Genomic DNA, 27,534 nt, shown 5'->3' on the forward strand with positions numbered 1-27,534 from the left:
AAAAAAAAAAATCCAACATCCGGATCACGGCCCAGGGTAGAATGTGAATCTCTGGGGAGTGGGATTAAAATATGAGAACCACCATTCTAGGTCTTTTTCTAGGGCCACTGAAGCATATCGTATACTTATGCATCTGTCAAACATTTATTGAATATCTGCTGTGTGCCAAGCACTGACTGTTCTAGGCACTGGGGACTCAACAGTGAAAAAGCAGATAAAAGCCTCTGCCCTCAGATTGTTTGTGTTGTGGCAAAAGGGAGTTTCCCTTTATTATATACGTGTCCCCGCTTCCTTAGCAATAAGGCTTCACTGTGTCTCCCCTGCGGCTCTCAGTCCTCAGTCTGATCATGGTGCCACACATGGTCATGTGACCCAGGCCTGGCCAATCACGGTGTGTCATTTAGGGGCGGGCACAAGACTCATCCGGGACCAATGAGGACACTGGGCAAGAGGCTTTTTCCCCTTCTTCCCAGGGTTGCTGAACTGGGACAACCAAAGTTTGGAGCTACTGGGGGCAGCCTTGCCATCCTGAGGGGAGTAAGAGAAAGAAAGAGAGAGAGAATGAGATTCCTTTAGATTTAAGACAACGCAGAGCCAAGCAAAGAAAAAGGATCCCTGATACCACCATTTGCACACCTGGATCCAGCTATAACTGAACCCAACCGTGGAATTTCAATTATGTGAGTTTATACATTCTCGTTTTTGCTTAAGCCACCGTAGTTGACTGTCTCGCAATCAAAATAGCCCCAAGGAACTAGCTGGAAAGAGCTGTAGTCGGAAATGATGTATAGGATGGTCTCATCGATGTTTTCTTCCTTCTTCCCTCTCTCCCACTCTTTGACAAAATATTGGGCAGGCTTGAGTGGGGGAGGGGCCAGGAGGGCCAGGAGATGGGTTACATTACAGGGGACTGAGAAAACACGCAAATGTGTAGTATTCTGTAGGACCCAGGTTTCTCCCTGTCACACAGACACAAAAAGTCACAAATTTGCATGAGGAAAAAGTTATAGTGAACTCCGTGATGCTGAGACAGAACTTGGCATATTGGTGTGAACTCAGAGTTTTCAATATGTAAGGATATTTATAGAAAGCAATATAGATATAAACGCGTGTATACAGGGGCACCTGGCTGGCAAAGTCAGACGTGGCTCTTGATCTAAGGGTTGTGAGTTCGAGCCCCATATTGGGTGTAGAGATGACTTCAGAAAAAAAACGTGTGTATACGTACGTGAATACACGTCTATACATATGTGTACATCTGTATACGCACTTGTGTGTATATATACTCAGCTGTTTGCTGAGCACACCTAACACCCAGATCTTAGACTCTAAGCACCATTCACTAAAAAGAACCAGGGCTCCTTGGAGGAATGGGCGAATCTACCTACCGTATTTTATCAAATATAAGCCTCCATCAATTGTAAAACACGCTGTTACTTTACATACCGTCAAGAAAGAAAAACTATCAATTAACCTCTGACAGGCCATTGATTGTAAGCCACACCCCCAACTTCAGAGACGCTGAAGCGTGAGCCTCGGGTACCTCATTTTGTATTTCATTTTCCACCAATGTTGACCCTTCTCTACACGACCCATTCTCTGATTTTCCTAACGAGAGAACCTTTTGGTGGCCTGGGAAGCCAGGCATGGTCTCCGCACTCGTACATAACACCCCCAGCCCCAACAGCCTTCATTCCATCCCCTGCACCTTTCATGCCCCAACCTCCCACCAGGCCTTTGCACAGGCTGTTCTCTCCTCAGGATACCACTTATCCTTCAGAGCTCAATGACCACCTCCTCCAGGGAGGCTTCCCTGACTTCACAGACCAGATTAAACCTTAGGTGATACCACCCCTACAAATTCAACCAGACATTCACTATGGTTGCTCAGTTGAATGTCTGTGCTCCCCCTTAGACTGTGAGAATAGGAGTTGACTGTGCTTTTTTCTTGAAAGTATCCCCGATATCTGGCCCTTAGTACATGCTCAATAAAATTTAAGTCCCATGAATTGAATGAATGCATTTTCCTAGCAGTGCACTGAGCCTGGGAGGGAACTTGCTCAAGGTCACACAGCCAGTCAGAGGCGAGCCTGGCTCCAGCCAAGTTCAGTGGCCAGGCCTTTACCCCCCGCCAGAGTTGCCCCCCTCCCCAGGCTGGTCACTCACCCTCTTCTCATGGTTGGGGACGATACAGCGGACGAAGCTGGGGTTGGTGTTGCTAAGTGTGGCCATGAGACGGCTCAGGGACTCCTTGTAGAGCTGTCCCACTGTTCGGAACATGCCCCGGCGGGGGCGGCCACCCGGTGGGCCATCCCCAAGGCTGCTCACCTGCTCCAGCCCCACGATGCCTTCCACTATGGAAAGAGGAAACAGATGTAGAGAAAGAAGGGGGTCAGGGGTCAGTTGTAGGTGGACTGGGTTGGTTACAGTTCAAGGGTCTTATCATTTATAGGACCTGGCGCTTTACATACGAAATACTGGTAAGATAAGGTGTTGTCAGCCCCACTGTGCTGATGTGTAAACTCAGAAAGGAGGCTCAGAGAGGTGGAAGACTACGCCTAAGGCCACACAGCTTAGAAAATGCAGATCTACGATTTGAACCCAAGCAGGGTGAGTCCTCTGGAACCCTGGCCTCTGACCTCTCGTCTTCTCAAGGACACGATCTCCATCTGCATGTTCCTGATCCATGAGTGCTGATGACGACAGCACATGCTTACCTACCACTTTCTCTCTGCCAGGCGCCGCTCAAAGCACTTTACACACGCCTGGTTGTTTATAAGCCTGGAAGAATCGTTCCCATTTTACCGGCACGGAGAGGGCGCCAGGGATCACGAATGCAGCACGGTGGCATTGTTAGGAACTTAAAACGATGTCCCACTGAAAACAGTAATAAAGCCTGGCTTTTATGTGCAGTGTTTAAAAGAAGACAGACGCTTCCACTGAACCATTTTTCCAGTAAGGCCTGATCTTGTCATTTGATGGTGTCACTTCAGCTAGTAAGAAATACCTACTCCTTCACCTCGAATTCTGTTCTAACTCCTGCCAGGTTTCTCAGGAACCTGCAGCCGGGGCAGACTCTGACACCCTGCAGCCCTCAACAGGGAGGGTCATTGGGGTCAACCAGGTAATCCTCACTTCTGGCAGGGCCTGGTGCACAGCGGGGCTCTCGGAGGGCCTCTGCCTCCCCAGGTTAAACACTCCTTCTCACTGCCATTCTCCCGGCTATTATCAAAAGGATAATTAAGTTCTTACAGCACCGAGAAGAGGAGAGGCTCTGGGACCCGATGTCCTGGGTTCAAATCTCAGCTCTGTCCCTTACTGGCTGTGTGACCTCAGGCAGGGGACATAACCTCTCTGGGCTTCAATGTCCTCCTCTGTATAATGGGGATAAGAGTGCTAACACCTGCCTCCCTGGGTTGTTTGGAGGAGTCGAGGGGTTAGTAATCGTAAACGGGCTTTTGCACATAGTAAGTGCTCAGTAAACGCCAGGTGATATTATTGTAATTGCTTGTCCTTTTGCATGTGGTTAAGTTAGAAGGCGGGCGCTGCTACAGAGAGTCTGGAAACTGAGGGAGGCGCCAAGGAAGGGGAAGAAGGGCGAGAGTCCTCCATGTGGAGGAGAGGGGACAGATGTTTGAAGTCAGGTACCCGGTCCGACAGGCCCACCCTCCTCGGCCGGCAAATCTCACCCGTTGTCGCAGAGCAACACCCACCCCCTGACGGAGAAATGGCAGAGCCGCGCCTCCCTGAAGATCCTGGGGGCGACGGTGGGAAGGAGCCAAGGAAAGAGAATTGCTGGAAGCCCCCATGTTCTTGGGGGATGGTGAGGACAGAGGAGGGGAGGGGCAGAGAGATGGGGGCAGGATATGCAAAGGGAACAGCAAGAGAAGGGAGGAGAGAGAGAAGGTGGCAGAAAAAAAAGAGTGTTATTATTAGTCAATAGCACAAGGCAAAGCGGGAGGGAAAACTTCAGTGTTGGCCGTGAACTTCTAAAGCCAGGGGGACTGTCCCGTTCACCTTTGTGTCTACCCACTGGAGGCTTCTAAGTTGACTGAAAGGATGAATGTCCTTTGTGAAAATTTAATGCTAAGGGGAAAAAAATCTCTCTCCCTAGAGGCTGAATCTATCTGTTGGATTAGGTATCCCTTTTTGCCCTGGCTGCCAGGAAGCTCGAGGACTGACTTGATACTCCTACCCAGTTTGTTGCATTTGCCTCTCTGAGGAAAGCTTGTCTTGTCTGCCTTTCCCCCTGGGCTACCAGGATGCTGGGCACCTGACTCTGGGCTCAGGGCAGCTGTCATAGAGATTGACGCACAAACGGCCACCCCGTCCCCATCCTTCCCTGTGACTTGCAGCTCCTTGAATCTGGGCTGTTGTGACTTGCTCTGTTCAGGAGAACAGTGGAGGAAGTAACACTGTGCCAAGTTCAAGTCCAGGACTCAACAGGCTTCCCAGCTTCCACTTCTCTAGCAGAACCCCTAGGGGCTGGGCACCTATGAGATGGGGCATGTGAGGCATCATGGTGGTGGGGGGCATGATGCGTCCATGAAGGGGACACAGATTTTGAAGAAGTGTGTGTGTGTTGGGGTGGAGGGATTTTTCAGGCTGAGGAGACGATTCTCAAAGCAGAATCTGGTTCTGTTACTGGACACTGAACACGGCTTGTCAGTCCCTCGTGTGTAAACCACACAAGACACAAACATCAAATCTCTCTGTCTAAAATCAGCTCACCAGCATCAAGGTACCTGGTGCCCTTTCGTTCCATGAATTTGTTTGGGAACCACATGTCTTCTTATTTTGTTCTCTTGTCTCATTGCATGGGCTGGCCCTTTTAACTATAGCTACAGCTACAACTTCAAGAAAAAGGCTAAGGCAAACCAACAGATTCGGGAAGCGTTGAATCAGGAGGAACCAAGATGCTGCTTCTGCCAGTTGTTAAAATCATCTCTCCTGTAAGGATGAGGAGTGGCAGACAAGGCTTGGAAAGCTCCGGGGTTCACTCCAAAGACATTCGGCTTTTCTGTCCATGCCTCCTAGAAATGCCATTCCAAAAAGACGGATGGCCAAACCCACATGGGCCTTGTTGGAGCAGGAGAGCTCTCCCAAATGACATCGCGATCTGTTACTCCTTTCTTCTTCCGTGGGGGCCCTGACGGGAAATTTGTGAGAGCCAGGAAAGGAAAGCCCCAAAGCCGACTAATCTACAAAACACCACACTGCTGAGTTCTCTTGTGATTAATTCTTTTTAGTCAAATCTCTTGCTTTTCTTCTTTTTTAGAGATCATATGCCAACTACAATGAATAACTTTCTCTCTTCCTTTATAATATCCGTATATTATTTCTTTTTCCAGTCTGATTGCAGAGGCTAATAGTGCCAAAACCAGGTTTCCCAGCAGCGGTGACCATGGGCATCCTCATCTTGTTTCTGATTAAGGGGGATGTGTTTTGTCATTGAATATGATGCTGGCTGAAGACAGCAACCAACCAACCAATCACTGATTGGAAATACTACCGGGAGATCATCTGGTCTACCTATATAAGTCCCGCAACTGAGCAGACAACTCATGATCAGAATTTAGCCTCTAGAACAAAGGTGTTCACGCTGTGGGCTGGAAAAAGGGATGCACAGAGCTCCAGGGGCAGGGAAGCTGGGGAAGCTGGCCCTCACCATCTTTCCAGATCTCTGCTGTTAGCTTGTCCGTGCTCATGTGAAGCAGGGCTGCAACGCTGTCATTCAGCGGGTCCATGTTTTTCATCAGCCACTCATTGGCCTTGTAGTCGACCTGGTGAAGTCAGGCAGAGGAGGGTGGTGAGCTTGCAGCTTCACCAGCTCTTCTATTTCCCAAGGAAACTCCCAGAAGCTCTGAGCCGGCCAGCTCCTGAGCTCACCACGGTTGAGAGAGCGTCGGTGCCACCTTGTGTCTATTCCGGGAACTGCACCCTCCATCTACTCCATCTACACGGCCCCTCTCCCTCTACTTCCCTTATCTGTCCTTGGCCCGCCCTGAGGACCTCATCCACCATCACTTCTTCCTTATCCATTCTAGTCCAGCCACACAGGGCTCCTCACTGTTCCTCAAACATGCAAGCTCATTTCTATGTCAGGTTTACCCCTGCCATTCCCGCCACCGTGGATTTTCACACGTCTGGCTCCTTCCCAGTATTCAGGGCTTTGCTTTAAGGCTCCCAGAGTCACAGTCTTGACTGGCACAATCCCCCACGCATGTGCCCCCCACCAGACAGTGGCTCCCTGAGGCCAGGACTCGGATCTGACTCACAGCACAGGGCTGGGCCCACGGGAGGTCTTAGATGATGTGTGGAAGAGGGAGTGAGGGCTAGACACAGAGGTCTCCTGCCTCCCAGCCTCTGTATGCTGTTCCTTCCGCCTGGACAGCCCTTCCCATCCCTCACCCATCCTTTGCTGGCTGTTACTCATCATTTAGGCCAGGGATTGGCAAACAATGGCCCACAGGCCAAATCCGGCCTGCCACCTTTTTGTAAATAAAGTTTTGTTGGAATACAGCCTTCATTTCTATATCATTTATGTATTCCCCAGGGTGTCTTTCGAGCTACAGTGGCAGAAGTGAGTAGCTGTGGCAGAGACTATCTGGCCCACAAAGCCGAAACTATATACAGAAGATGTCTGCTGACCCTTGATTTAAGTTCCAGATCAAGCATTGCTCTCCTCTGTGAAACCTCCCCCTGCAGTCCTCCTCCGAGCTTTGACGCTGTCCCCATTGAAGCACCCAGCAGCCTTCTGTCCTCATGGTCTGTGTTTCTCCCTCTCTCAGATCTGGAAACTCGTGAGGACAGAAACCACGTCCGGCGTGGGGCCCCAGCTTCGCTCAGCATGGGGCTGAGCGCACAAAAGGCCAATATTTGCCGAATGAGGGAATAAAATGCACACACTTCTCCTCGCGGCGAACTCCTATCCACCCCTCCAAGCCTACTGGAAATATCCCCTCCTTGAGGAAGCTTTTGCTGACTTCATCAGACAGAGTCCTCAGTCCTGCCTAGGCTTCCCCGGCTCCTGCTGGTGTCTCGTTCCAGGGGACATCGGGTGGCCCCTGTGTTCCCTCTGCACTGTCCCCGCATCTGCAGCCAAGTGGTCCCCACCCCTGGCCACAGGCCTCGAGGCCGGCCCAGCCCCCTACCTTGCCCGCATAGTGCAGGACGCTGAAGTCCGCCTGGTCCCGCAGGTTCCTTGGCCGCTGGAACTTGGGGTGGCCTCCTTGCTCCTGGGCCACCTTCTCTACAAAGGACTTGTCCGTGGCCTTTGGGAACCAGCACTCCTCGTCCAGCAGGGCCAGAAGTCCAGGGGGGTTAGCCTAACCATCAACAGGAGGGGAAGAGGACATCAGATCCCCACACACTGGACACTCAGGTTGCTGCTAACTTGTAGCTCTTGTAAGAGGCACATGGACATACAACCGAACATGAGAACAATAGTTACGGCTGTGGCCGCTGATGAGAGCTTTGGCTCAAGCCAGGCCCCGGCAGGCACATCCAGGGCCTACGCATCTAGCGGCCACCCATCTATGAAGCAGACGCTGTCATGAACCGATTTGGAGGCCGGAGGCCCAGAGGGGCAGCAGCCGGACCGAGGTGTCAGATCTTGTGGCTGGTGGAGGCGGAAGGGAGCGCCAGGGGCGGGCGGATCCTCAGGCTCACCGGCCGCTCAATGAGGTCGATGCAGGGCTGCAGGTCGAGGCCAAAGTCGAGGAAGGTCCAGGGGATGCCCTCGCGCTGGTACTCCTCCTGCTCCAGGATGAACATGGTGTGGTTGAAGAGCTGCTGCAGCTTCTCGTTGGTGTAGTTGATGCACAGCTGCTCGAACGAGTTCAGCTGCAGGGGTGAGGGCATAAGTGAGAGAGGGGCAGAGATGGGGGGACAGAGACTGGGGAGGAGGAGAGACTGGGGGCGATGGAGACCACGGTGGGTAGACAGACACCCAGAGAGAGGGGGACAGAGACCAGAGGGAGAGGACAGAGACCAGAGGGAGAGGACAGAGACCAGAGGGAGGGGGACAGAGACCAGAGGGAGGACAGAGACCAGAGGGAGGACAGAAACCAGAGGGAGAGGACAGAGACCAGAGGGAGGACAGAAACCAGAGGGAGAGGACAGAGACCAGAGGGAGGACAGAGACCAGAGGGAGAGGACAGAGACCAGAGGGAGGGGACAGAGACCAGAGGGAGAGGACAGAGACCAGAGGGAGAGGACAGAGACCAGAGGAGGGGACAGAGACCAAAGGGAGGGGGACAGAGACCAGAGGGAGGGGGACAGAGACCAGAGGGAAGGGGAGAGAGCCAGGGTGACGGCGCCTTCCCAGTCCCAGCCTGGCACCAAGTTCAGACCTGGAAGATCTCAAAGCCGGCGATGTCCAGGATGCCCAGGAAGGAGGCGCCCTGGCGGGGACTGCGGTCCAGGGCACGGTTGAGGCGCAGGACCAGCCAGCGGAAGAGGCGCTCGTAGGTGGCCTTGGCCAGGGCCTCCAGCGCAAAGTCAGCCTGCGGGGGAGTTGGGGGGGGGCATGGTGAGGGACCGCCCCGCCCCTGCAGCCCCAGCCAGACCCCCAGCAAGGAGACACTTGTGTGGATGGGGCCCCTCACAGCTCGAGAATGATGACATTAACGATGATGCCCGTTCAGAGCCCTACTATGCGCCGGGCAGTGTGTGAGGTGCTTGGGGGCATCCTCCCCCCATCCCTTGAACCAATTTCGACAAGAAGGTGGACTCTGGAGAGTGACAACGAGGGTTTGAATCCTGGCTCTGCCCGTTAGAAGCTCTGCGGCCTCAGGCACACCGCTCTGTGCCTCAGTTTCTTCAGCTGTAAAACGGATCCTAACAACAGTACCTCAGCTGAGAGTGGAACCCAGAGTCTCAGATGACCCCCAATCTCTGGCCCTCATGTCCCCCACTGTGTCTTTTTCACCCTAGTACTTTGTTCGAGTGCCCAGTCTGGGGCCAGGAAGAGGCTTCTGCCCGAAAGCTGGATTCTGAACACCTCTAGCATGGAGTCCCACCACCATCAGTGCTTTCCTGGACTATGACAGCAGCCTCCTTATGGCTCCCTGTTCCCACCCAGTGCCCCCTGGATCCAGTTATCCATGCAGTAGACAAGGGGATCTTTATAGAAGACAAACTGAATCAAGTTGCTCCCTGGCTTAAACCCTCACTGGCCTCCTGCTGCACTCTGAATAAAACTCACCTCCTTTCTGTGGCCCCTAAGACCCTGCATGATCTGTCCCCTTCTGACCTCTCTGACTGTAGCTTCTGACTGCCCTCCCCCACTCTCTAGCCTCACTGACCTCCTTGATGTTCTCAATTAACTAAGCCTGTTCCAGCCCCAGGGCCTTTACACATGCTGTTCCCTCTGCCTTGAACCGTCTAGGTCCGAACTCAAACATCACCTCCTCATAGAGGACTTTCCTGACCACATGAGCCCCCTCCTTCACAGAAGGCCTCACTGCTTATGTATCTTCTTTTATGATCTGTTTCCTACTTTGGCCTGAGCTCCACAAAGTCATGGTCTTTGTTTCCTTTACTACTTTCATTCCTAGCACCAGAACCAGTGCTGGCAATGAAGCGAAAAATCAGTCAAAGTTTGTTGAGTAAAAGAGAAAAACCAGCATGTGCTGCTTGAAGGCCCAGGACCCTGGCGCCTGGCTCTCCCTGCGCCCCACCTGCCCCCGGCCCTACCCACCTGTTCCTTGGTCTGTGCCTTCTGCACATAGTCTCGGCCAACTTTGATGCGGGGGGTGAGCAGGGCGCGGGAGAAGTCCGTCACCCCTAGTCCCAGGAGGCGGCAGAGCTTTTGTGCAGCTGAGGGCGAGAGGCACAAAGGTCCGATCAGTCCCAGGAGGTGGCAGTGGCCACTGAGTGCAGGGGAGGGGGTCGCCCCCGCTGCTGGTGGAACAGACAAGGGGCCCAGCCTCTCCCACTAGAAGCATTACAATCCTAAGAGTGTATACATCTTCTGGCCCAACAATTCTCTCTCAGGGACCCCGAGATGGGATAAAGAATCTCGGAGGCGAGCAAAGACTGGACCAGGAGGATATACATCCCAGCCTTGTCGGTGATGGAGGAAAACAGGAAACAAGCTGAAGGCCCAGCAACTGGGGATTGGTTAGGGAGTCGGGGATCCTCCATTGGAATACCTGTTCCTCAGCCACTGAAAATTATTAGCACTCATTACGTGGTACACTTAAGATGTGTGCCTTTCACGGTTTGTACGTTTCACTCCAAAGAAAGAACTGTAAGCAAATGCGGGACACCAGTAAGTGATACGCATCCGTGAGCCAATGTGTATACGTGGGAACTACTCAGGCACACGTCAAAATGCACAGAAATCTGCAACTTTGAAATGCACCAGACAACAGGATGGACAATCGATGTATGGAAAGATATGCAATAAAGCAAGTATGACAAAATGTCAATGGCAGAATCGAAGTGGTAGATATCTAGGTGTTCGCTATAGAATTCATCCCACTTTTCTGTATGCTTGGAAATTTCCTAATAAAATATTGGGGGGGGAGCTATTGGACTAAAAGCCCATGGAAGTGGCCAATAAATAAATATTTTAAAACAACTTGCTCTTCCCTATTTTTGTAGGGGAAAAATGCATAAAAAACGGTAATTAAGAAATGTTTTCCAGCTTCCGTCACTTCCATAATGGGAAAACGGTTACTGCAAATGCTCAGCTCCCGCGGAAAAGAGAAAGGAAAAGAACACATCTAGAAGGAAAAACACCAAATTAAATAAACAGTGATTATTTCTGAGAGGTGAGTTGATCAGTCCCGGGTGCAATCGTAGTTTCTAATTCTTCTACGGTGACTTTGACTTTGCATGATATGAAAAGTATTTAAGAACCATAACAGCGGCCTGAAGGACGGCAGGCAATGTGTACTGGGTGCTATGCTGCGAGTCACAGGAATGTTCTGTAGGGTTCTAAAGCCTCTGCTGTGTCCTTTGGCCCGTGGACTCCAGTGAGTGTTTGCAAATGCAGAGAACGAAACACCCAGGATTTCCCAGGAGATTAATTACGCTGCCCTGTGGTTCTACCCACAGACCCCAGAGGAAGAAACCCCAGTAGCGTGCTCGTTAATAACTTGAAACGTTACCCTCAGTGCATTAAGGGGGAAAAAGCAAATTTCAAAACGGTCTACAAGGTCTAACTCCCAATTTCGTAGATCGGATGAATAAATGAGCGTGCACGGCACACGTGCTGGGCGTGTGAATGGAGCCTCCAAGCGCCACAGGGGATACCACTGATCAACAGCACAGTGGGAGGGACTCCTTTCTCTTATTTTCTGTGGTTGTACAGCTTTGGAAAATGAGCCCGTAGGATTTTATAATCAGGACGGAAAGCTCTTGCTGTCTTGAGGGGGAAAGGGTGTGAGGCGTGTTTCCACCTCTGTGACAATTACTTCCACACGGATATGGACAGAGAACAAAGCACAGAGAGAAATACCCCAAAATGCTGCAGTAATTACCTCTTGGGAGTATAATTGTGGGTCATTTCCCTGCTTTTATACTTTTCTGTATTGCCAGGTTTCTCCCCCATCCAGCTTGTATTATTTTATGATCACAAAGAAGCAGAGCTATTTCCGTTTTGATAAAAAAGGAATATCAACTATAATTCCGCTTTTGAAAAGCAAAAAAAAAAAAAAAAAAAAAGTATATATATGCAGAGCACAGAGGCCAGGAGGAAATAAGCCCAATGCTAATGGTGGTTTTCTCAGAGGGGCCAGGATGACGGGATCTTTGACACCCTGGTGTTGTTCAAACCTTCAGCAGAGAGGACGCCTTTTTGAATCAGGAAACGAGTTGGAGATGACGTTTCGGTAAAGGATCAGCACAGCTTGGAGGCATGCCTGGCTGGGGAGCGGGGAGTCGGGGGGATGCTCTGTCCGGGGAAAGAGGGTCAGGTGGGTGGGCTGCGGGCCAGGCGGAGTACCTGTATTGTCAGGCATAGAGGCTTGATCGTTGTTCCGTTCTCTCTTCAGGACAATGTTGCCAAACTGGAGAACGGCCGAGACAATCCGCAGCATGGCTAAGGGGCAGAGAGAGAGCGCAATCGCGTGGGGCTCCAGACCCTGATGCGTGGTCCTAACTAGCCCCCTTAGGAATGTAGCTTAAAAACCCTACATCAGGGGCACCTGGGTGGTTCAGTCGGTTAAGCGTCGGACTCTTGATTTTGGCTCAGGTCATGATCTCAGGGTCGTGGCATCGAGCCCCACGTCGGGCTCCACTCTTAGCGCAGAGTTCACTTGAGAGTCTCTCTCTGCCCCTTCCCCACACCCCTGCCCCGCTTGCGTGCATGCACTCTCTCTCTCTCAAATAAATAAATAAAATCTTAAAAAAAAAAAAACCGACCCAACTCTATGTCAAATTACGCCACCACCCCTCAGCTTAAAATCCATCTGTGACACTGGGCAGATCTTAAAACATAGGAGCAGAGGGGCGCCTGGGTGGCACAGCGGTTAAGCGTCTGCCTTCGGCTCAGGGCGTGATCCTGGCGTTATGGGATCGAGCCCCACATCAGGCTCTTCCGCTGTGAGCCTGCTTCTTCCTCTCCCACTCCCCCCTGCTTGTGTTCCTTCTCTCGCTGGCTGTCTCTATCTCTGTCAAATAAATAAATAAAATCTTAAAAAAAAAAAAAACATAGGAGCAGATACATGAACTCTGTATTTTGTATTCAAGGTTTATTTTAGCACCATTTGGTGTCTACTCATGTCCATTTTATAAAGCAATGCATGTAAGATTTAAAAGGATGCATGGAAATGAGCAAAGAATGTCTTTGGCAACATGAAAAGATTTCCCTTTTTAAGATTTTATTTTTAAGTAATCTCTACACCCAACACGGGGCTCAAACTTAAAACCCCAAGATCAAGAGTTGCACACTCCACCGACTGAACCAGCCAGGTGCCCTAAATATGAAAAGATTTCTAAAATATCCAGTGAAAAATGCAAGGTGCAGAATGGTATATACAGCATATCACTGTCTACATTTTAAAAAGGCAAAAATATACAGTTGATGCCCCTTATTTGCCGAGTTATGTTCTTTGTAGCCACTGCGAACACGAATTAGCAAATGCAATCGAATGCGCTTATGGGAAATACCGGGTTTTGTTCCTGTGAGCCTCTGGTCACATTTTCATCAACTGATCACTATGTCACCTCGTTTTATATGTTTCTGTTCAAAGACACCTTATCTAATATATAATGTTGCTTCGTTAACATTGAGCTCACGGCCAACAGCTCTCTACCTCGAGCCTGAAGGAAGCTCATCCGATTTACGTGTTTTGTCCGTGAGACGCACTACAGCCTTCTTGCACTTGGCGATACTAGCCAGCATTAAGCGCTATGCTTGGGGGTGCATTTTAGACAGTGAAGCCATCAAAAAGAAAAGCACAAAAACATGAAAAATGTGGCACTCAGTAGCAGGCGAAAAGGAGAAAAGGACACTGGGTATGAGCTGAGACAGGAAGACAGAGCACCGCTTTGCTGAACCTCCCCTGTGTGTGCGCTGGACAACTCAAACTTTCCACCCCCGTGAGAATGACCTGATGATCACAAAAGCACCAGGAGTACTGCTCTTGGGGGTTACGGATAAATTACTGAGTAGGTGAAGTCGCAAATGCAGAAACCACAAAAGTGAAGTGACTGTACATGCTTGTCAGCACAGAGCTTCCAGAAAGCTCCTCGTGAATGGACAGTGCTGCCCCCTAGAGGACATCTCAGGAACTCCCAAGTTGGTTGGCGTAACAATGGAGGCCATGGGGCAATTTCTGGGGTGTTTCTGAAAATCACAGGGCCCGCGCAGGTTGGGATCCAGATGAAGAACCCCTCCACACCAGAAAGAATTGCCCACACCCCATGTGACTCCTAAATGTCCCCCTGGACATCCATGTCCGTGAAATAATGGCTTGTAATGATCTGAGTCGAATCCCAACTGTGTTATGTATAAACACAAGTGTTTTGTGTTTGGTTTTAATACACAGTGGCTTTTTGGGGATGGCTGGGTGGCTCAGTCAGTTCAGCCTCTGACTCTTGGTTTTGGCTCAGGTCATGAGCTCAGGGTCATGAGATTGAGCCCCGCGTTGGGCTCTGTGCTCAGTGCAGAGTCAGCTTGGGATTCTCTCCCTCCCCCCGCTCAAACTCTCTTTCTCTCCCTCTCAAATCAATCAATCAATCAATTAATCAATCAATAAAATCTTTTAAAAATATTGCACAATGGATTTTCCAGGAGGGTAGCCACTGTGAAAACTGAGGAAAGACTGTGGTTGGTTTTGTTCAGAATTTTATCAAGATTCGGGCATCACCTCAGAACTCTGTCATCTCCGACAGCAAAGCGGCCTGTGGCATTTGAGGGGACCCTGTAATACGCCTGCCTCAGGCGGGGTCTGTATCTGCGGCTCTCACTGCGACACCACAGATCAGCGCCCGGCTACCCCATCAACGACACATTCCAGAACAGTTTCTGCGACTTACAGGTTCAAATGACAAGGGAGCAGAAGGCTGACTGAAGACAAAGCATAAGCTGACACCCTGCAACCTTCCTCCCCCTTCCCCATTCTTGCGTGGGACAAGTGTGACATTCTTCCAGGAAGCCCCCAACCATCTTAATGCTAAGGCCTTGCTAGAGGGAAAAACAACCTTAACTTGACAATGGCAAGGCCTCCGGTATCCTGTGAGTCTTCTTTAACATATGAAAGTCCTTTCTCAACCTCCCTGTTTCCTTACCTCCCCCAACCCCATAGTATATAATCAGCCACCCCTCACAACCCGGGGCAGCAGCTCTTTCTGCCCATGGGTCCTGTCCCCGTGCTTTAATAAACCACCATTCTGCACCAAAGACGTCTCAAGAATTCATTCTTGGTTGTGGGCTCCGGACTCCACCCCCACGAACCTCACCGATAGTCCAAAACTACATCACAAATGGACACCAACTTATTTTCACTCACTCCTTGCCAGGTCCTGTTCCAAACACTTACAAATGAACTCATTAAACCTTCAGAACAACCCAGGTAGGCAGGTCCTATGATAACATTTTACAGGTGGGGAATGGAGTAAAACCCCTTCACTGATGGGGAAATCAAGGCACATTCGGGAGCCAACTTGCCCGAGGTCATCCAGCTTGTCAGCAGCAGAGCTGAGAAGCGAACTTGGGCGGTCTGACTCTGGGGTCGGCATCCTTAACAGTGGTGCTTCCCTTTCCTCCCTCTTCCAGCATAAAATTCGAATGTAAATGCATACATAAAGCCCACATTACAGAAAAGCACACCAATGACGCTCGTCAGGCTTGATGAGTTTTTACGAAGTGGACGCACCCGTGGAGCCAGCCCCTCAGAAGCCCCCTCCCCTGGGACGCCTGCGTGACTCAGCCGGTGAAGCGTCTGCCTTCAGGTCAGGTCATGATTCCAGGGTCCCGGGATGGTGTTCCGCATCCCGCATCCGCATCGGGCTCCCTGCTCAGCGGGGAGCCTGCTTCTCCCTCTCCCTACCACTCCCCCTGCTTGTGTTCTCTCTCTCTCTCTGACAAATAAATAAATAAAATCTTTAAAAATAACAATAATAATAATAAAAAAGAAGCCCCCTCCCGGCCACTCACTGAACATGGACAAATTTCACAGTCACGGGCTGGAGTGGAAGAAGCCAGACAGGAAAGCACACGTGCTGAATTTGTACCAAGTTCAGGAACAAGTGAAACAACTCTACGCTGTTAGATGCCAGACTAATGATCACACTCCGCGAAGGGGGGGGTCATTCTGGTGACGGGAAGGGGCACGAGGCGGCTTCTAGATGCTGGTTATACGGGGTGTTCACTTGCAGAAAGCCCCCGATGTGTGATGTGTAGGCTCGGGGCACATTTTTTGGTGTCTACGCTCCTGCACTGTTTACTTAGAAAAAGGGGGTGGGGGAGGGAGGAGCACCCTCCTGGGAGACTCCTGCCAAAAATGTGTAACCTGAATCTAACCGCAAGGAAACACGCCCAGGTTGAGACAAAACAACTGGTCTGTAATCTACAAAAGTGTCAAGGTCACCAACGATAAGGAAAAAGTAGTTCCAGACAGACGGAGAGGAAAATGTGCTAGGTACGTGTGATCGTGGCCCAGGGAAATGTGTGTGCACGCATACACACACATGCATTGTGTGTGTGTGTGTGTGACTTACAAAATCTTTTTTGCTATAAAGGATGTTGTTAGGCAAACTGGCATAAAGCCTGTAAAAAACATTTCTGTGTGTTATAAAGGACATTACTGGGATAATAGGGTCTGGGAATGAGATGATAATGCTAATTAATGGTACCCTCCGGTGGTTGCATAAGAGAACGTTCTTTAAAATTACGCAGACAGGGGGCGCCTTTGTGGCTCAGTGGTTGAGTGTCCCACTCTTCTGCACAGGTCTTGATCTCACAGCTGTGGGTTCAAGCCCGGTGTTGGGCTCCGCACTGAGCGTGGAGCCTACTTACAAAAAAAAAAAAATGCACTGACAGATTTGGCAGGGTGGGAGGCTGAACAGTGGCCCCCCAGAGAGGTCCACATCTGAATTCCTGGAACCTGGGAATGTTACCTGGCAGAGCAAAATGGACTTCACGGATGTGATTAAATTAAGACTGCTGAGATGGGAGATGAGCTCTGCATTCCCAGGTGGGCTCCAGCTGCAGGATCCTTATGAGAGGGAAGCCAGGGGAGATGGCCGCGGAGCAGAGGTCAGAGTGATGTGCTTGGAAGCCGGAGAAGACAAGGAAACGGATTCTCCCCTTGAGCCTCCAGAAGGAACCAACCCTGCGCATGAGACTGATTTTGGACTTCCGATCTCCAGCATTGTAAGACAATTAGCGTGAGCTGATTCAAGCTGCTGTGTTTGTGGTCATTTGTGACCGGTCATGGGAAGCTAATACAAAGGGTAAAGGGGAGTCTCGCTGTGCACAAGGTCCCTGCATGGAAGGTCCCCCAGTGCACCTGTGCCTCTGACCCTGCCGCCAGCCCTTCCCTCCGTCCGTCTCACCAGACCATCACCCGCCCTCAGTGTGAAGTCTGCTGGGGTGCGGCTGCACGCTCATCCACACCCCTGTTCTCAAACTGCTCATAATAAGTAATTCAGAAGACAGATGAGAAGCAAATGTGGCAAGATGTTAGCACCCGGGGAATCTTCGAGAAGAGCGCGGCAATGTTTCGTACCCTTTCTGCAACTTTTCTGTAAAGCTGAAATTATTCCAAATGAAAAGGTTTTTTGAACAAACCCCGAAAACAGAAGGCAGGTCACTGGCCTGACGGCTTCAAGAGGCTTTGCTCTGAAGGACACACGGGAAACTGTGGACAGAGTAGCTTCCTGGGAGCCAGGACAGCTGAAAGATTATATTCTTTTTGAGTTTCATACCTGTTGAAATGTCAGATCTTGTCCAGAAAAAAAAAAAGGCTGTTAAGGAAGGACTTGGTGTCTAGAATTAGGGCAATTGTGCATATGCCACAAATGGCCGCACTGTGTGCTGGACAATGGTGAATTTTACGGTACCAGGATTCTCTCTCAAAGGAAAAAAAAAAAAGGCAGATGGTGTCTTCACTTGGGATGAGCACTGTACAATGAACAAATTTGTTGAATCCATATGTGTATACCTGAAACTAACATAACATTCAATAATAAAAAGAAGTAAAAAAACAAAAAAAAAACCCAAAAAACACCCCAAACCAGGTTTTGGTATAGTTTGCAGGGCACGGCAGGGCATGCAACAATTAATAATTTTTCTCCATTTCCACTGAGATCATACCTCCTTGTAGAAAGTATCTGTTCCTTACTCACCTGCTGCCTGTGTACTCTGCATACAGTAGGCGCTCTATAAATGCTTTCATGAATGAACTTGAGCTTGCCTGTTCCCAGGGAAGAATTCCTTCCGTGGTCCCCAGTCCTTCTGGGATTCAATTTGAGCCCCTGTCCCGACCCTCCCAACCCCTCCGGCCCCAGGGTCCCCTCGCTTACTCCAACCAGCCAGCCCAGCCCTCTATCAGCTTCTCCAAAACTCTTCTTGCCACCAGGCCTTTGCCTTGGCAGCTCCCTCCCCCTAGATGCCGCCAGCACCATCTATGCCTGGTTAGCTCCTGCCAGACGGTCAGTGCTCAGGCAATGGCTGCCTCCTCCAGAGGCTGCCCTGACCCCCCGCCCCGAGGCTGAGCTGGAACACTGTGACACACAGTCCCTGCTCCATGCACCTTCCAACAGTCACCCTCCCCCCGGTTCAGCTTTAATCCATTTGTGAGATTCGATGCTTCTGGGTCTGAGCATTCCACAGGTCAGGGGCTAGTTCTGTCTTGGTCACTGTGAATTTCGCCCAGCGCCTGCAGAGGTCTGGCCCACAAACCCCATCACGGGTTGAATGAATCGATATATTCATGAATAAAGGGCAAAGAGTTAACTAATGGAGGATTCATACATTACTGGATGTGAGAGCTTGCTGTGTGATCTTGGACAGCTGGGTGACCTCCTGGGCCTCAGTTTTCCTGGCTGGGCAGTGAGACAGGTTGGGCTCAGCGATCTCTGGGGGACTGGGTGGATGGGGACAGCCCAGAGCCCTGGCAGTTCTGGGAGTTTCCCAGAGGACAGCAGGGCACCTCCGAAAAGATAAATAAACAAAGACATCTTATAGACCCACAATGGCATCATCACCTAACAAACTGAACGGTCATTCATTCCTTAACCTCCACTCAGACCCAGGCCTGACTTAAGTCCCCACAGTGGCCTTTAAAATGGCCTCTGACAGTTGGCTTAGGACCTTGCATCGGTGCCAAGCTCCGGGCTAATCTGACACCTGAGAAGTTGGCAGTTAGCCCTTGCTGGTGACTTCAGACCAGCTGATTGCAAGCAAGCCCGGGCCCGCGGAGGCAGGGGCGTGGGGCTGGTGACGCCGAGTCCTGCTCACCGGAGCGAGAGCACGCCTCCCCAAGTGCCAGGCTCCCTGCTTAGCCTCTCGGAGTGGCATGCATGGCGCCAGCACTGGTGAAGACGGGAGAAGTGGGGAGGAGGGTGAAGGTCCTGCTTGGACTGGTCCCCAGTGCTCTCTGCTCTGGGATCCCCACTGGCGACCACCTTCCCAGAGATGGGCTAGAAAGCTTCCCAGAGGGGCGCCTGGGTGGCACAGCGGTTAAGCGTCTGCCTTCGGCTCAGGGCGTGATCCCGGCATTACGGGATCGAGCCACATCAGGCTCCTCCGCTGTGAGCCTGCTTCTTCCTCTCCCACTCCCCCTGCTTGTGTTCCCTCTCTCGCCTGGCTGTCTCTATCTCTGTCCAATAAATAAATAAAATCTTTAAAAAAAAAAAAAAAAAAAGAAAAAAAAGAAAGCTTCCCAGAGGGGCCCACCTGCCTCTCTAGAAACGGATCATGGGGCTTTGGAGGCAGACCCGGGTTCCATCATCTCCTTGTCAACTGGGGTGAGTCGTAGGGCGGACACCCCACCTCCCTAGACCTCTGTCTCCTCTTTTGTCAAAAGGAGTCTATGAAAAGGTGACCACGGGACACCTGGGTGGCTCAGTCAGTTAAGCGTCCGACTCTTGGTTTCGCTCAGGTCATGAGCTCAGGGTCGTGAGATCGGGGCCCGCGTCGGGCTCTTGCTCAGCATGGACTCTGCTTGTCCCTCTCCCTCTGCTCCTCCCCGTGCTTGCTCTCTAGCTCTCCCTCTCTCTCTCTCCCCCTCAAATAAATGGTAAATAAAACGTTAAAAAAAAAAAAAAAAGGTGACCAGCTGGCTCCACTCCTTGTAAGTAAAACACCGAATAAAACAATGAGACCCCATCCACCTACCACACCAGCAAAAGCCAAAAAGCTTACGACAGTGGTTGCTGGCATGCATGTAGGGAAACAGCACTCCAGCGACAGGGTGGGTGGAAATGGAGACTAGCGCCACCTTCTGGACGGTGATGAAGTGGATCCTCCACAATTTAAAAAACACTTGGGGGAGGGGAGGAGGGTTTGAGGCAAAACCCAAGAAGCCACAAGTGGGTGACTGATTATCGGACCTGGTGCCCATAATAAGATAAAAATCAAAACTATTCAACAATAACCAGGAACGAAACGCTGACACATGCTACCACATGGATGAACCTGAAACTGTCACACGGAGTAAAAGCAGCCAGCCACAGGGCCACCGTGTCATGTGATCCCGTTTACATGAAAGGGCCAGGATGGGCAAATCCACACGGACAGTAAGCCGACTAGTGGCTGCCAGTGGCTGGCGGTGGAAACCAGGAGCTGACGGACCCCAAAAGGGTGCAAGTTATCCTCTTGGGCCACTGAAAAGGTTCGAGACTCACCTCTGGTGACGGGAGCCCGACTCTGAATAGACTGAAAGCCCCTGCCTTGTCCCCTGCCTTGTACACTGTCACCAGGTGAGTGTTAGAGTGTGTAAATTCGAGCTCAACACCGCTGTCACACTTCCATTAAAGCTGGATTAGAAACAAAAAGCTCACCTCCTCCTTAGACCCAGCATGTCGCTTCTAAGAGCTGATCCTACCCTTCTTTTGACACATGAGCACAGAGAGCTACTTACAAGGATATTCTTGGCACTCTTTTTTGGGGGAGGGGATTCATTCTAATAGCAAGGGGTGCAAACAATCTAAAGGTCTCTCTTCAAGGGACAGAGGCTGGTTAAAAGAATCATAGGCCATTTAAACAATGAAATCTTATGCAGACACACACACACACACACACACACACACACACACACAGGAGTCTACATACAAAACCAGAATTATCGTTAAAATATACTGTCTGCTGAGAAACGTGGGGCACAAAGCTCCTGGTGCAGGGGTGACGAGCTGAGCCCTTAACCCCAGGGCCGGCCCCTGATGTGCCACGTGGTTTTCAACTACTCGTCCCTGTATCTGGGATGGTCCTGGGAAGAAGGTCAGGGAGATGAGGTTCACATAGAGCAACAACTGCGGGGGACCTTTTTTTTTTTTTTTTAAGTAGGCTCCACGCCCAGTGTGGAGCCCAACGCAGGGCTTGAACCGACAACCCTGAGATCAAGACCAGAGCCGAAATCAAGAGTCGGACGCTTCACTGACTGAGCCACCCAGGTGTCCCTGAGGGGGACCTTTTAAATTCAGCACGGAAATATCTTACTGTTTTTATTACTGGTACCGCCGAACATCAGCCCTGGCACCGGAGAATGCCTCGTTTTATAGAAAAATAATGGGGCGCCTGGGTGGCTCCGTAGGTTAAGTGTCTGCCTTCAGCTCAGGTCATGATCCCAGTGTCAGGGGACTGATACCCTGCTCAGCAGGGAGCCTGCATCTCCCTCTGCCTGTTGCCCCCCTGCTTGTGCTCTCTCTCTCTGACAAAGGAAGAAGGGAGGGTGGGAGGGAGGAGGAAGGAAGGAAGGAAGGAAGGAAGGAAGGAAGGAAGGAAGGAAGGAAGGAAGGAAGGGAAAATAATGTGTGCCCTTTCTTAGATGTCTAAAATATTTCTGGAAGGATGTGCGGGAAGCCAGGGGAAAAGTAGGGCTCAGGGCCCTGCCGGAGATCTGGTTTCCACACTACGACCTTTGGCACATTCAGATTATGTCACACAGGTATATGTCACTTCCAAAGTCTTGTTTCAGAATTGCAAAAATCACTGCTGCCCACCATGCCCAGCACGCAGCAGAGGGGCAGCCACGGGGAGGGTTACTTGAGGTGACCTGTGTCAGGAGGCCAGGCCCCCACTGTGGCCGCCATCTGGATTTGTTTGCCAGCTGCCCCGGGAGGAGAGCGGAGACGCACAGGCGGAGGAAGTTTTGCAACCACAGTTGGGAAATCCAGCAGGGGAGGCCTGGGACCCTATGTCAATACACCCAAGAAGGCCCGCCTGTTTGCAGCCCGGGGAGACGGCCAAGCTGGCGCTTGCTCACTCGCTCGCTCGGGTTCCAGCCCTCCCAGTTGGCCTTGGAGCCAACAATAGCTCCCAGGGCCTCCCGCAGTGCCAAGAACCGAGGAGAAAGAAACCCAGCAGTGCGGCTCAGCCCTAGACATTGGAGGTCTCTCCACTGGACTCAAAGTGCATCCAAACAATGAACAGTCAGGCTGTTGCAAAAAGACTGGGGTCCACCTACATGTACTTGTTACGGGTCGGATCGTACCCTCTCCCCCCAAAGCAGGTATGTTGACATCCTAACCCCCAAACCCTCCCGGAGTGTGGCCTTCTTTGGGTATTGGGTCATTGCAGATGAAATTCTTTAAGTCGGGGCACCTGAGTGGCTCAGTCGTTAAGCGTCTGCCTTCGGCTCGGGGCGTGATCCCGGAGTTCTGGGATCGAGCCCCACGTCAGGCTCTTCTGCTGGGAGCCTGCTTCTTTCTCTCCCACTCCCCCTGCTTGTGTTCCCTCTGACGCTGGCTGTCTCTCTCTGTTAAATAAATAAATAAAATCTTTAAAAAAAAAAAAGAAATTCTTTAAGTCAAGAGCAGATCACAGTGCAGTAGGGCGGCCCCTAACCCCACATGACGGGTGGCTTTATAGAAGGACGGGAGTTTGAACACACAGATGCGCGCACGGGGAGAAGGCACGTGAAGATGACGGCAGAGCTCGGGTGATGCTTCTCCACGCCAAGGAACTCCGAAGTCTGCCAGGAAACCACCAGAATCAGGGAGCAAGGCAGGGAGCAGACAGATTCTCCCAGGACGGAGCAACCCTGCCAACACCTTGAGCTCAGCGTTCTGGCTTCCAGAACGGGGAGATGATCCATTTCTGCTGCTGAAGGCACTTGGCCCGCGGTGCTGTGTTACAGCAGTGCGAGCAAACAAATACAAGACTTCTGCAGAACTACCATCAAAACACACGATCTGGTGAAAACCAGTGGCGGGCAAAGCATCACCACATGGGTAATGAGCGGAGTATTTCGCTCCAGTGCCACCCAATGCAGACCAACCAGGGCCACAGTCAGGGTCTTCCCTGCACCTTTGTTTCAGCCTCCTCCGGGTCTCCAACGCATCCTCCGTACAGCTCAGAGGGGCCCCTGCCCTGCTCCCAGCTCTCCCATGGCTCCCCGGGGCCCCCAGGACAAAGTCCCAGCCCCTCAGGCTGGTGTTTGAGGCCCGCCTGCCTTGGCAGGTCCATCTCCTCACCCCTCGGTCGCACAGTAGACTGAATCCACTCTAGAAGCTTCAATTCCTCAAACGTGCCATGCTTTTCCTGCCCCAGGGCCTTTGCACAGGCTGTTCCTCTTGCCTAGAATGCTTTTCTCTCTCTCTTTTCCCTAGCAAGGGAAACTTCCCGAAAGCGGACTCGGGAGGCTGGAAGGGGGAGCCACACCACTCAATGTCAAGTACAAACACAAACAGAAGAATCCTCAACAGGAAAGAATCCTCAGTGACAGGCCCCAACAGGGAAAGATGCATGCTGCATCTCCTACAAGAAATTGGCCGCCCAAGCAGCTCGCCAGAGAAACCGTCAACACCCTGAACTCTTGCTTTTCTTCAAAGGTTGTTCAAAACAACCTCTTCTGACTTCCTTCTCTTCTCCGTAAGATGAAGTTCCCGTCCCTTGCTAGATTCCTGTCCTAGCTTGCTTATCCCAAATTACAATTCCCTGCTATTCCCTAATAAATTCATTTTGCTGGTAAAATAACTCACCATTCTATTTTGGGGGGTAACACCCCACTAGCACCAATGCTCACCCTCTCAGCTCCTCAGGCCTTGGCTCAGAGGTCACCATCTCTGTGTCCCCTTCCCAATCCCCTCCTTAAAGCTGTACCTCCTCCCTCCTCCCATCCCTGTATCTTTTCCCCCAACCAGAGAGGACTGCGTGTCCAGGTTCCCTGCCTGCCCACGTGCTGCCGCAGCCCCACCCTTCGCAGGGGGCTCAGGGCTCACTCACAGGTGATTTCGTCCGGGGTGAATCCCAGGACCCTCAGTGACTCCAGTGTCTCGTGGAAGAGCTCCCGCTCCTGGCTGGGAGAGGATGATGGCCCGTTGGTCAGGAAGCGGTAGTGGGAGCAAGGCTCCAGGAGAAGTTCAGCTGCAGGGGGTAATGAGTGGAAGCCAAGGTCAAGGGTGAACTGTGGAGTCAGACTCCCGTCCCGATGGCCACCCCGGGGGCAAGTGTTCACCTCCCCCACTGGGGAGCTCGGTCTCTTCCTCTGTCAAATGAGTGAGGACCCTCTCCTCACGGTTCGATGGGAAGGGCCAGGCGTGGAGAGGGTGCTTAGCCCACATCGGACCCTTTCGCTGCCCCTCCTTCCATAGAGATTGTCAAGTCCTGGAACTGCCCAGAGCAGGCAGGAGCTGCAGAAGCAGCAGGGCCGTGGGTGCCTGAGCTAGCAGAAGCCGTGGGACAGCAGGGCTGGTGGCAGAAGGCGTGTGGGTCCTGGAGCCTGGGTGAGGAGGGGCCGGCGGCGGGGCAGCCAAGGCTATGGGGGAAGGAGCCTCGGGACAGCAGGGGCCCCCGTAAAGGAGAGCTCTGGACTTTCTTTAGTCAGAGGGTGGAGGAGCAATGAGGAGACAGGAGGAAGCTCAGGCAGGAGGCAGAGTAAAGGGCGCGGTGAGGCAGCAGGTGCGGCAAAGCCACACAAACTGGGCCCACCAGGACCACGAGGCAGCAGGAGCTGCACCAGAGCCGGAGTCGTGGCGTCACCCGTGCGGAGTAAGCAGAGGCCCTGCAGTGTCAGGAGAGAAGGGCTGTGAGCAGCAGCCAGGGGGCCACGCAGCCGGTGTGGGCGAGACCCGGGAGGAAGCTGGGACCAGAGAGCAGCAGCGTCGGCCAGCAGCATGGGCCACGGGCGCCGAGGGGCTGGGGTGGTGGCATTCTTTCCTCAGTCAAAGTCACAACATCAAGGTCACGATGCGGCAGAAACCAGGGGCAGCGGACTGCGGGGGCGGGGGCACCAGAGCCCACAGCCCAGCAGGAGCCTGACCTAAAGCAGGAGCTTGACAAATCTTACTGCCTCCCAGTTCCTCCTCCCGGGGCCCAGGGAAGCCAGAGGCCCACACGGGGCTCCCCTCTGCCCCCCACTCCCTGTGAGCCGCAGCACTGACCTCTGAGCTGCTCCCCTGCGCCTCCCAGCAGCTGGTAGAAGATGTGGAAGCTGCACTCGTCCTTGGCCTGGCGGATGGCCCGCGACTTCTCCAGCAGGTCTGGGCAGCCTGGAGTCAAGGTCCCTGCAGGTGAGGGGCGGTGGGGGGGCGGCGAGGGGAGCCCACCCAGCCCCCTCGACCCGTGCTGCCCTCCTGCTATCCTGTGAAGCCGTGGAGTTGTCCACAGCCCAGGTCTTGGGCATGTCACTTAAGCATGCGTGCCTCAGTTTCCTTATATGTGCAAGAGGCTCAGTATAACGCCCACAAATGAGTAGCTGTGAGGGTAGATGTGTTGTCCTGTGTCAAACACCCAGAGCAGTGCCTGGCTTGAAGCTAACCATGGCAAAGAATATCTCTGGCCACTGTTACCCTGCCGGCCTCAGTTTCCCTATATGGAGAGTGGGACTACTGGCTCCTCCTTTCTAGGAAAGTCACATGGCACGTTCACACTCTATGAATTGGCAAGCCACCTTAAAGTAAAATAAAACTCCTGCTAACCTGTTCACCCCTCCGTGCCCCCCCTGCCCATGGACCACACAGGACCCATTCGGCATGACAGTCGTAACGCGGGACCTACCTCGGGGAGCCGGGCCCAACAGCTGTTGCAAACCATGGACCAAGCCCTGGGTCGCTAACCTGCTCAGATAAGGTGGGGAGGACTTAGGGAGGGGGTCCCAGCAGGCAGGGTGGGGTGGGGGAAGCACACACCCTGAGCCTCGGTTTCTTCTTCTGTTAAATGGGCTGGTAAGGGGCACGGGGATGAGGAACTGGGATCACATAGGGAGAGCTCTCAGGACAGCACGAGATGCAGAGCAAACCCTCAGGAAATGGGAGATGCCCACCTGCGAAGGCCTCCTACAAAAACCCTTACATCCTACATCTGCTTCCCAGCCTTTCCCCAGACCACAGAAGACTGTGGGCCTCTCACACACGTCTGGGGTGTGGGCGTGTGGTTTATTGTTAATACGGCTGACATGACGATTACTAATTAGCAACCGAGAACATTAACATCGATAAGAACATTGCAAATTTACTCCAGTCGTTAACTCCTAATGATGGCAGCTCGTTCTCGAATACTTACTATATGGCAAGTGCCGTGCTAAGAATTTGACCCCCATTGCCCTCCAGCTCTTCAAGGGCAGGTTCTAGGATCCTTCCTCTTCCACAGAGGGGGAAACAGAGGCACAGAGAGGTCACGTAATGTGCCGAAGGTCCCTCGGCCTCAAAGTGGCAGAGCTGGAATTCAAACCCCTGGTGGGTATGATTTCTTTGCCCATTCTCTTAAATTCTGCACTCCTGGAACTCTGGTGCTTTATCTTTTAAATTCCTACTGAGCTGTGGGGCACATGGGTGGCTCAGTCGGTTAAGCATCTGCCTTTGGCTCAGGTCATAATCCCGGGGTCCTGGGATCGAGCCCCACAGCGGGCTCCTTGCTCAGCAGAGAGCCTGCTTCTTCTTCTCCCTCTGCCCCTCCCCCCACTTGTGTGCTCGCACACGCGCTCTCTCTCTCTCAAATAAAACCTTAAAAAATAAATTCCTACTGAGCTTGCATGCTGCCTGTGCAGAGCAGGGCTGACACCACAGGTCTGAGATGGCCTGCTCCGACGGCTGCCATGACGGCCACGACCGCCAGGAGGGGCTCCCCGTGCCCAAGCTGCTGGTGCACACACCGTGGTTTCTGCTGAACACCTGCTTTCCTGCGGAGAGTCTGGAATTTTGATACGTGCCAGGCTGAGGGCGCTGACGTGACTGGTCCCCACGAAAAACCTCGGGGCGGTGACGGAGTCTCTAACGAGCGTCCCTGGTGGACAACACCTCACACGTGTTGTCACGTCTCGTTGCCCATCCTGTGTGACTCCTCGGGGAGGGGACTCTGGAAGCTGCCCCGGTCACCCCCCCACTTGGCCCCAAGTGCCTGTTCCCTCTGCTGCCTGTGCTCTGTGTCCTCTCTCTGTGGTAAGCCACAGCCACCCCACAGCCCCTCAGCAAGGCCACAGCAGTCCTTCCCTCCCCTCTCCCCCGATGGGGGGGTGTGCTGGATCTATGCCTTCCCGAGGTTCCTTTCCCTTCTTCTACAGAGGGGGAAACTGAGGCACGGTTTCTGACCATCAGGGAGCCAGGCTTCGCCGTGTGTGTGAACACCTGTGAGATCCCAAGGGCCACCCTCCTTGGCCACCAGGTGCCCCCCTGGGGCTATGTGAGGATACAGGTCTCAATGTTGGCACCCACGATGTACCCGGCCACGTCGAAGTTGATGCGGATGAATTTGCCCTGGGAAGGAAGGGGGTGGGAGTTAGCTGAGGGTCCTCTTCTCCACGGGGGACCTGAAGAGCACCCCTAACCCACACTCACCCCTCCCAGAGTTAGTGCTGCATCTCGACTTTCTCTCTCCCTCCATCTGAACCCCACCCCAGTTGTGAGGTCCCAGCCAGGGGCTCCCTGGGGAATCCAAGACCTGGGCCCCTTTGACTACTTTCCTCAGGACCCAGACCC

The 27,534-nt window shown here is 52.4% G+C and overlaps 1 protein-coding gene across 1 annotated transcript in view; it reads right to left on the reverse strand.

The window, feature by feature from the left end:
- The window catches only part of MYH14 (myosin heavy chain 14), a 79,817-nt gene that overhangs the window by 36,530 nt on the left and 15,753 nt on the right, over window positions 1-27,534 (reverse strand). The window contains exons 7-17 of the mRNA XM_034638974.1: window positions 27,249-27,312; window positions 25,003-25,101; window positions 23,846-23,986; window positions 11,957-12,052; window positions 9,704-9,822; window positions 8,355-8,507; window positions 7,672-7,845; window positions 7,155-7,328; window positions 5,669-5,783; window positions 3,690-3,812; window positions 2,167-2,354 (exon numbers count right to left, since the gene is read on the reverse strand). Coding sequence (XP_034494865.1) covers window positions 2,167-2,354; window positions 3,690-3,812; window positions 5,669-5,783; window positions 7,155-7,328; window positions 7,672-7,845; window positions 8,355-8,507; window positions 9,704-9,822; window positions 11,957-12,052; window positions 23,846-23,986; window positions 25,003-25,101; window positions 27,249-27,312 — 1,446 coding nt within the window. The remainder of the gene's footprint in view (window positions 1-2,166; window positions 2,355-3,689; window positions 3,813-5,668; window positions 5,784-7,154; window positions 7,329-7,671; window positions 7,846-8,354; window positions 8,508-9,703; window positions 9,823-11,956; window positions 12,053-23,845; window positions 23,987-25,002; window positions 25,102-27,248; window positions 27,313-27,534) is intronic.

Source organism: Ailuropoda melanoleuca, chromosome 12, assembly GCF_002007445.2.
Source record: "Ailuropoda melanoleuca isolate Jingjing chromosome 12, ASM200744v2, whole genome shotgun sequence".
In the NCBI taxonomy this organism is placed as follows: domain Eukaryota; kingdom Metazoa; phylum Chordata; class Mammalia; order Carnivora; family Ursidae; genus Ailuropoda; species Ailuropoda melanoleuca.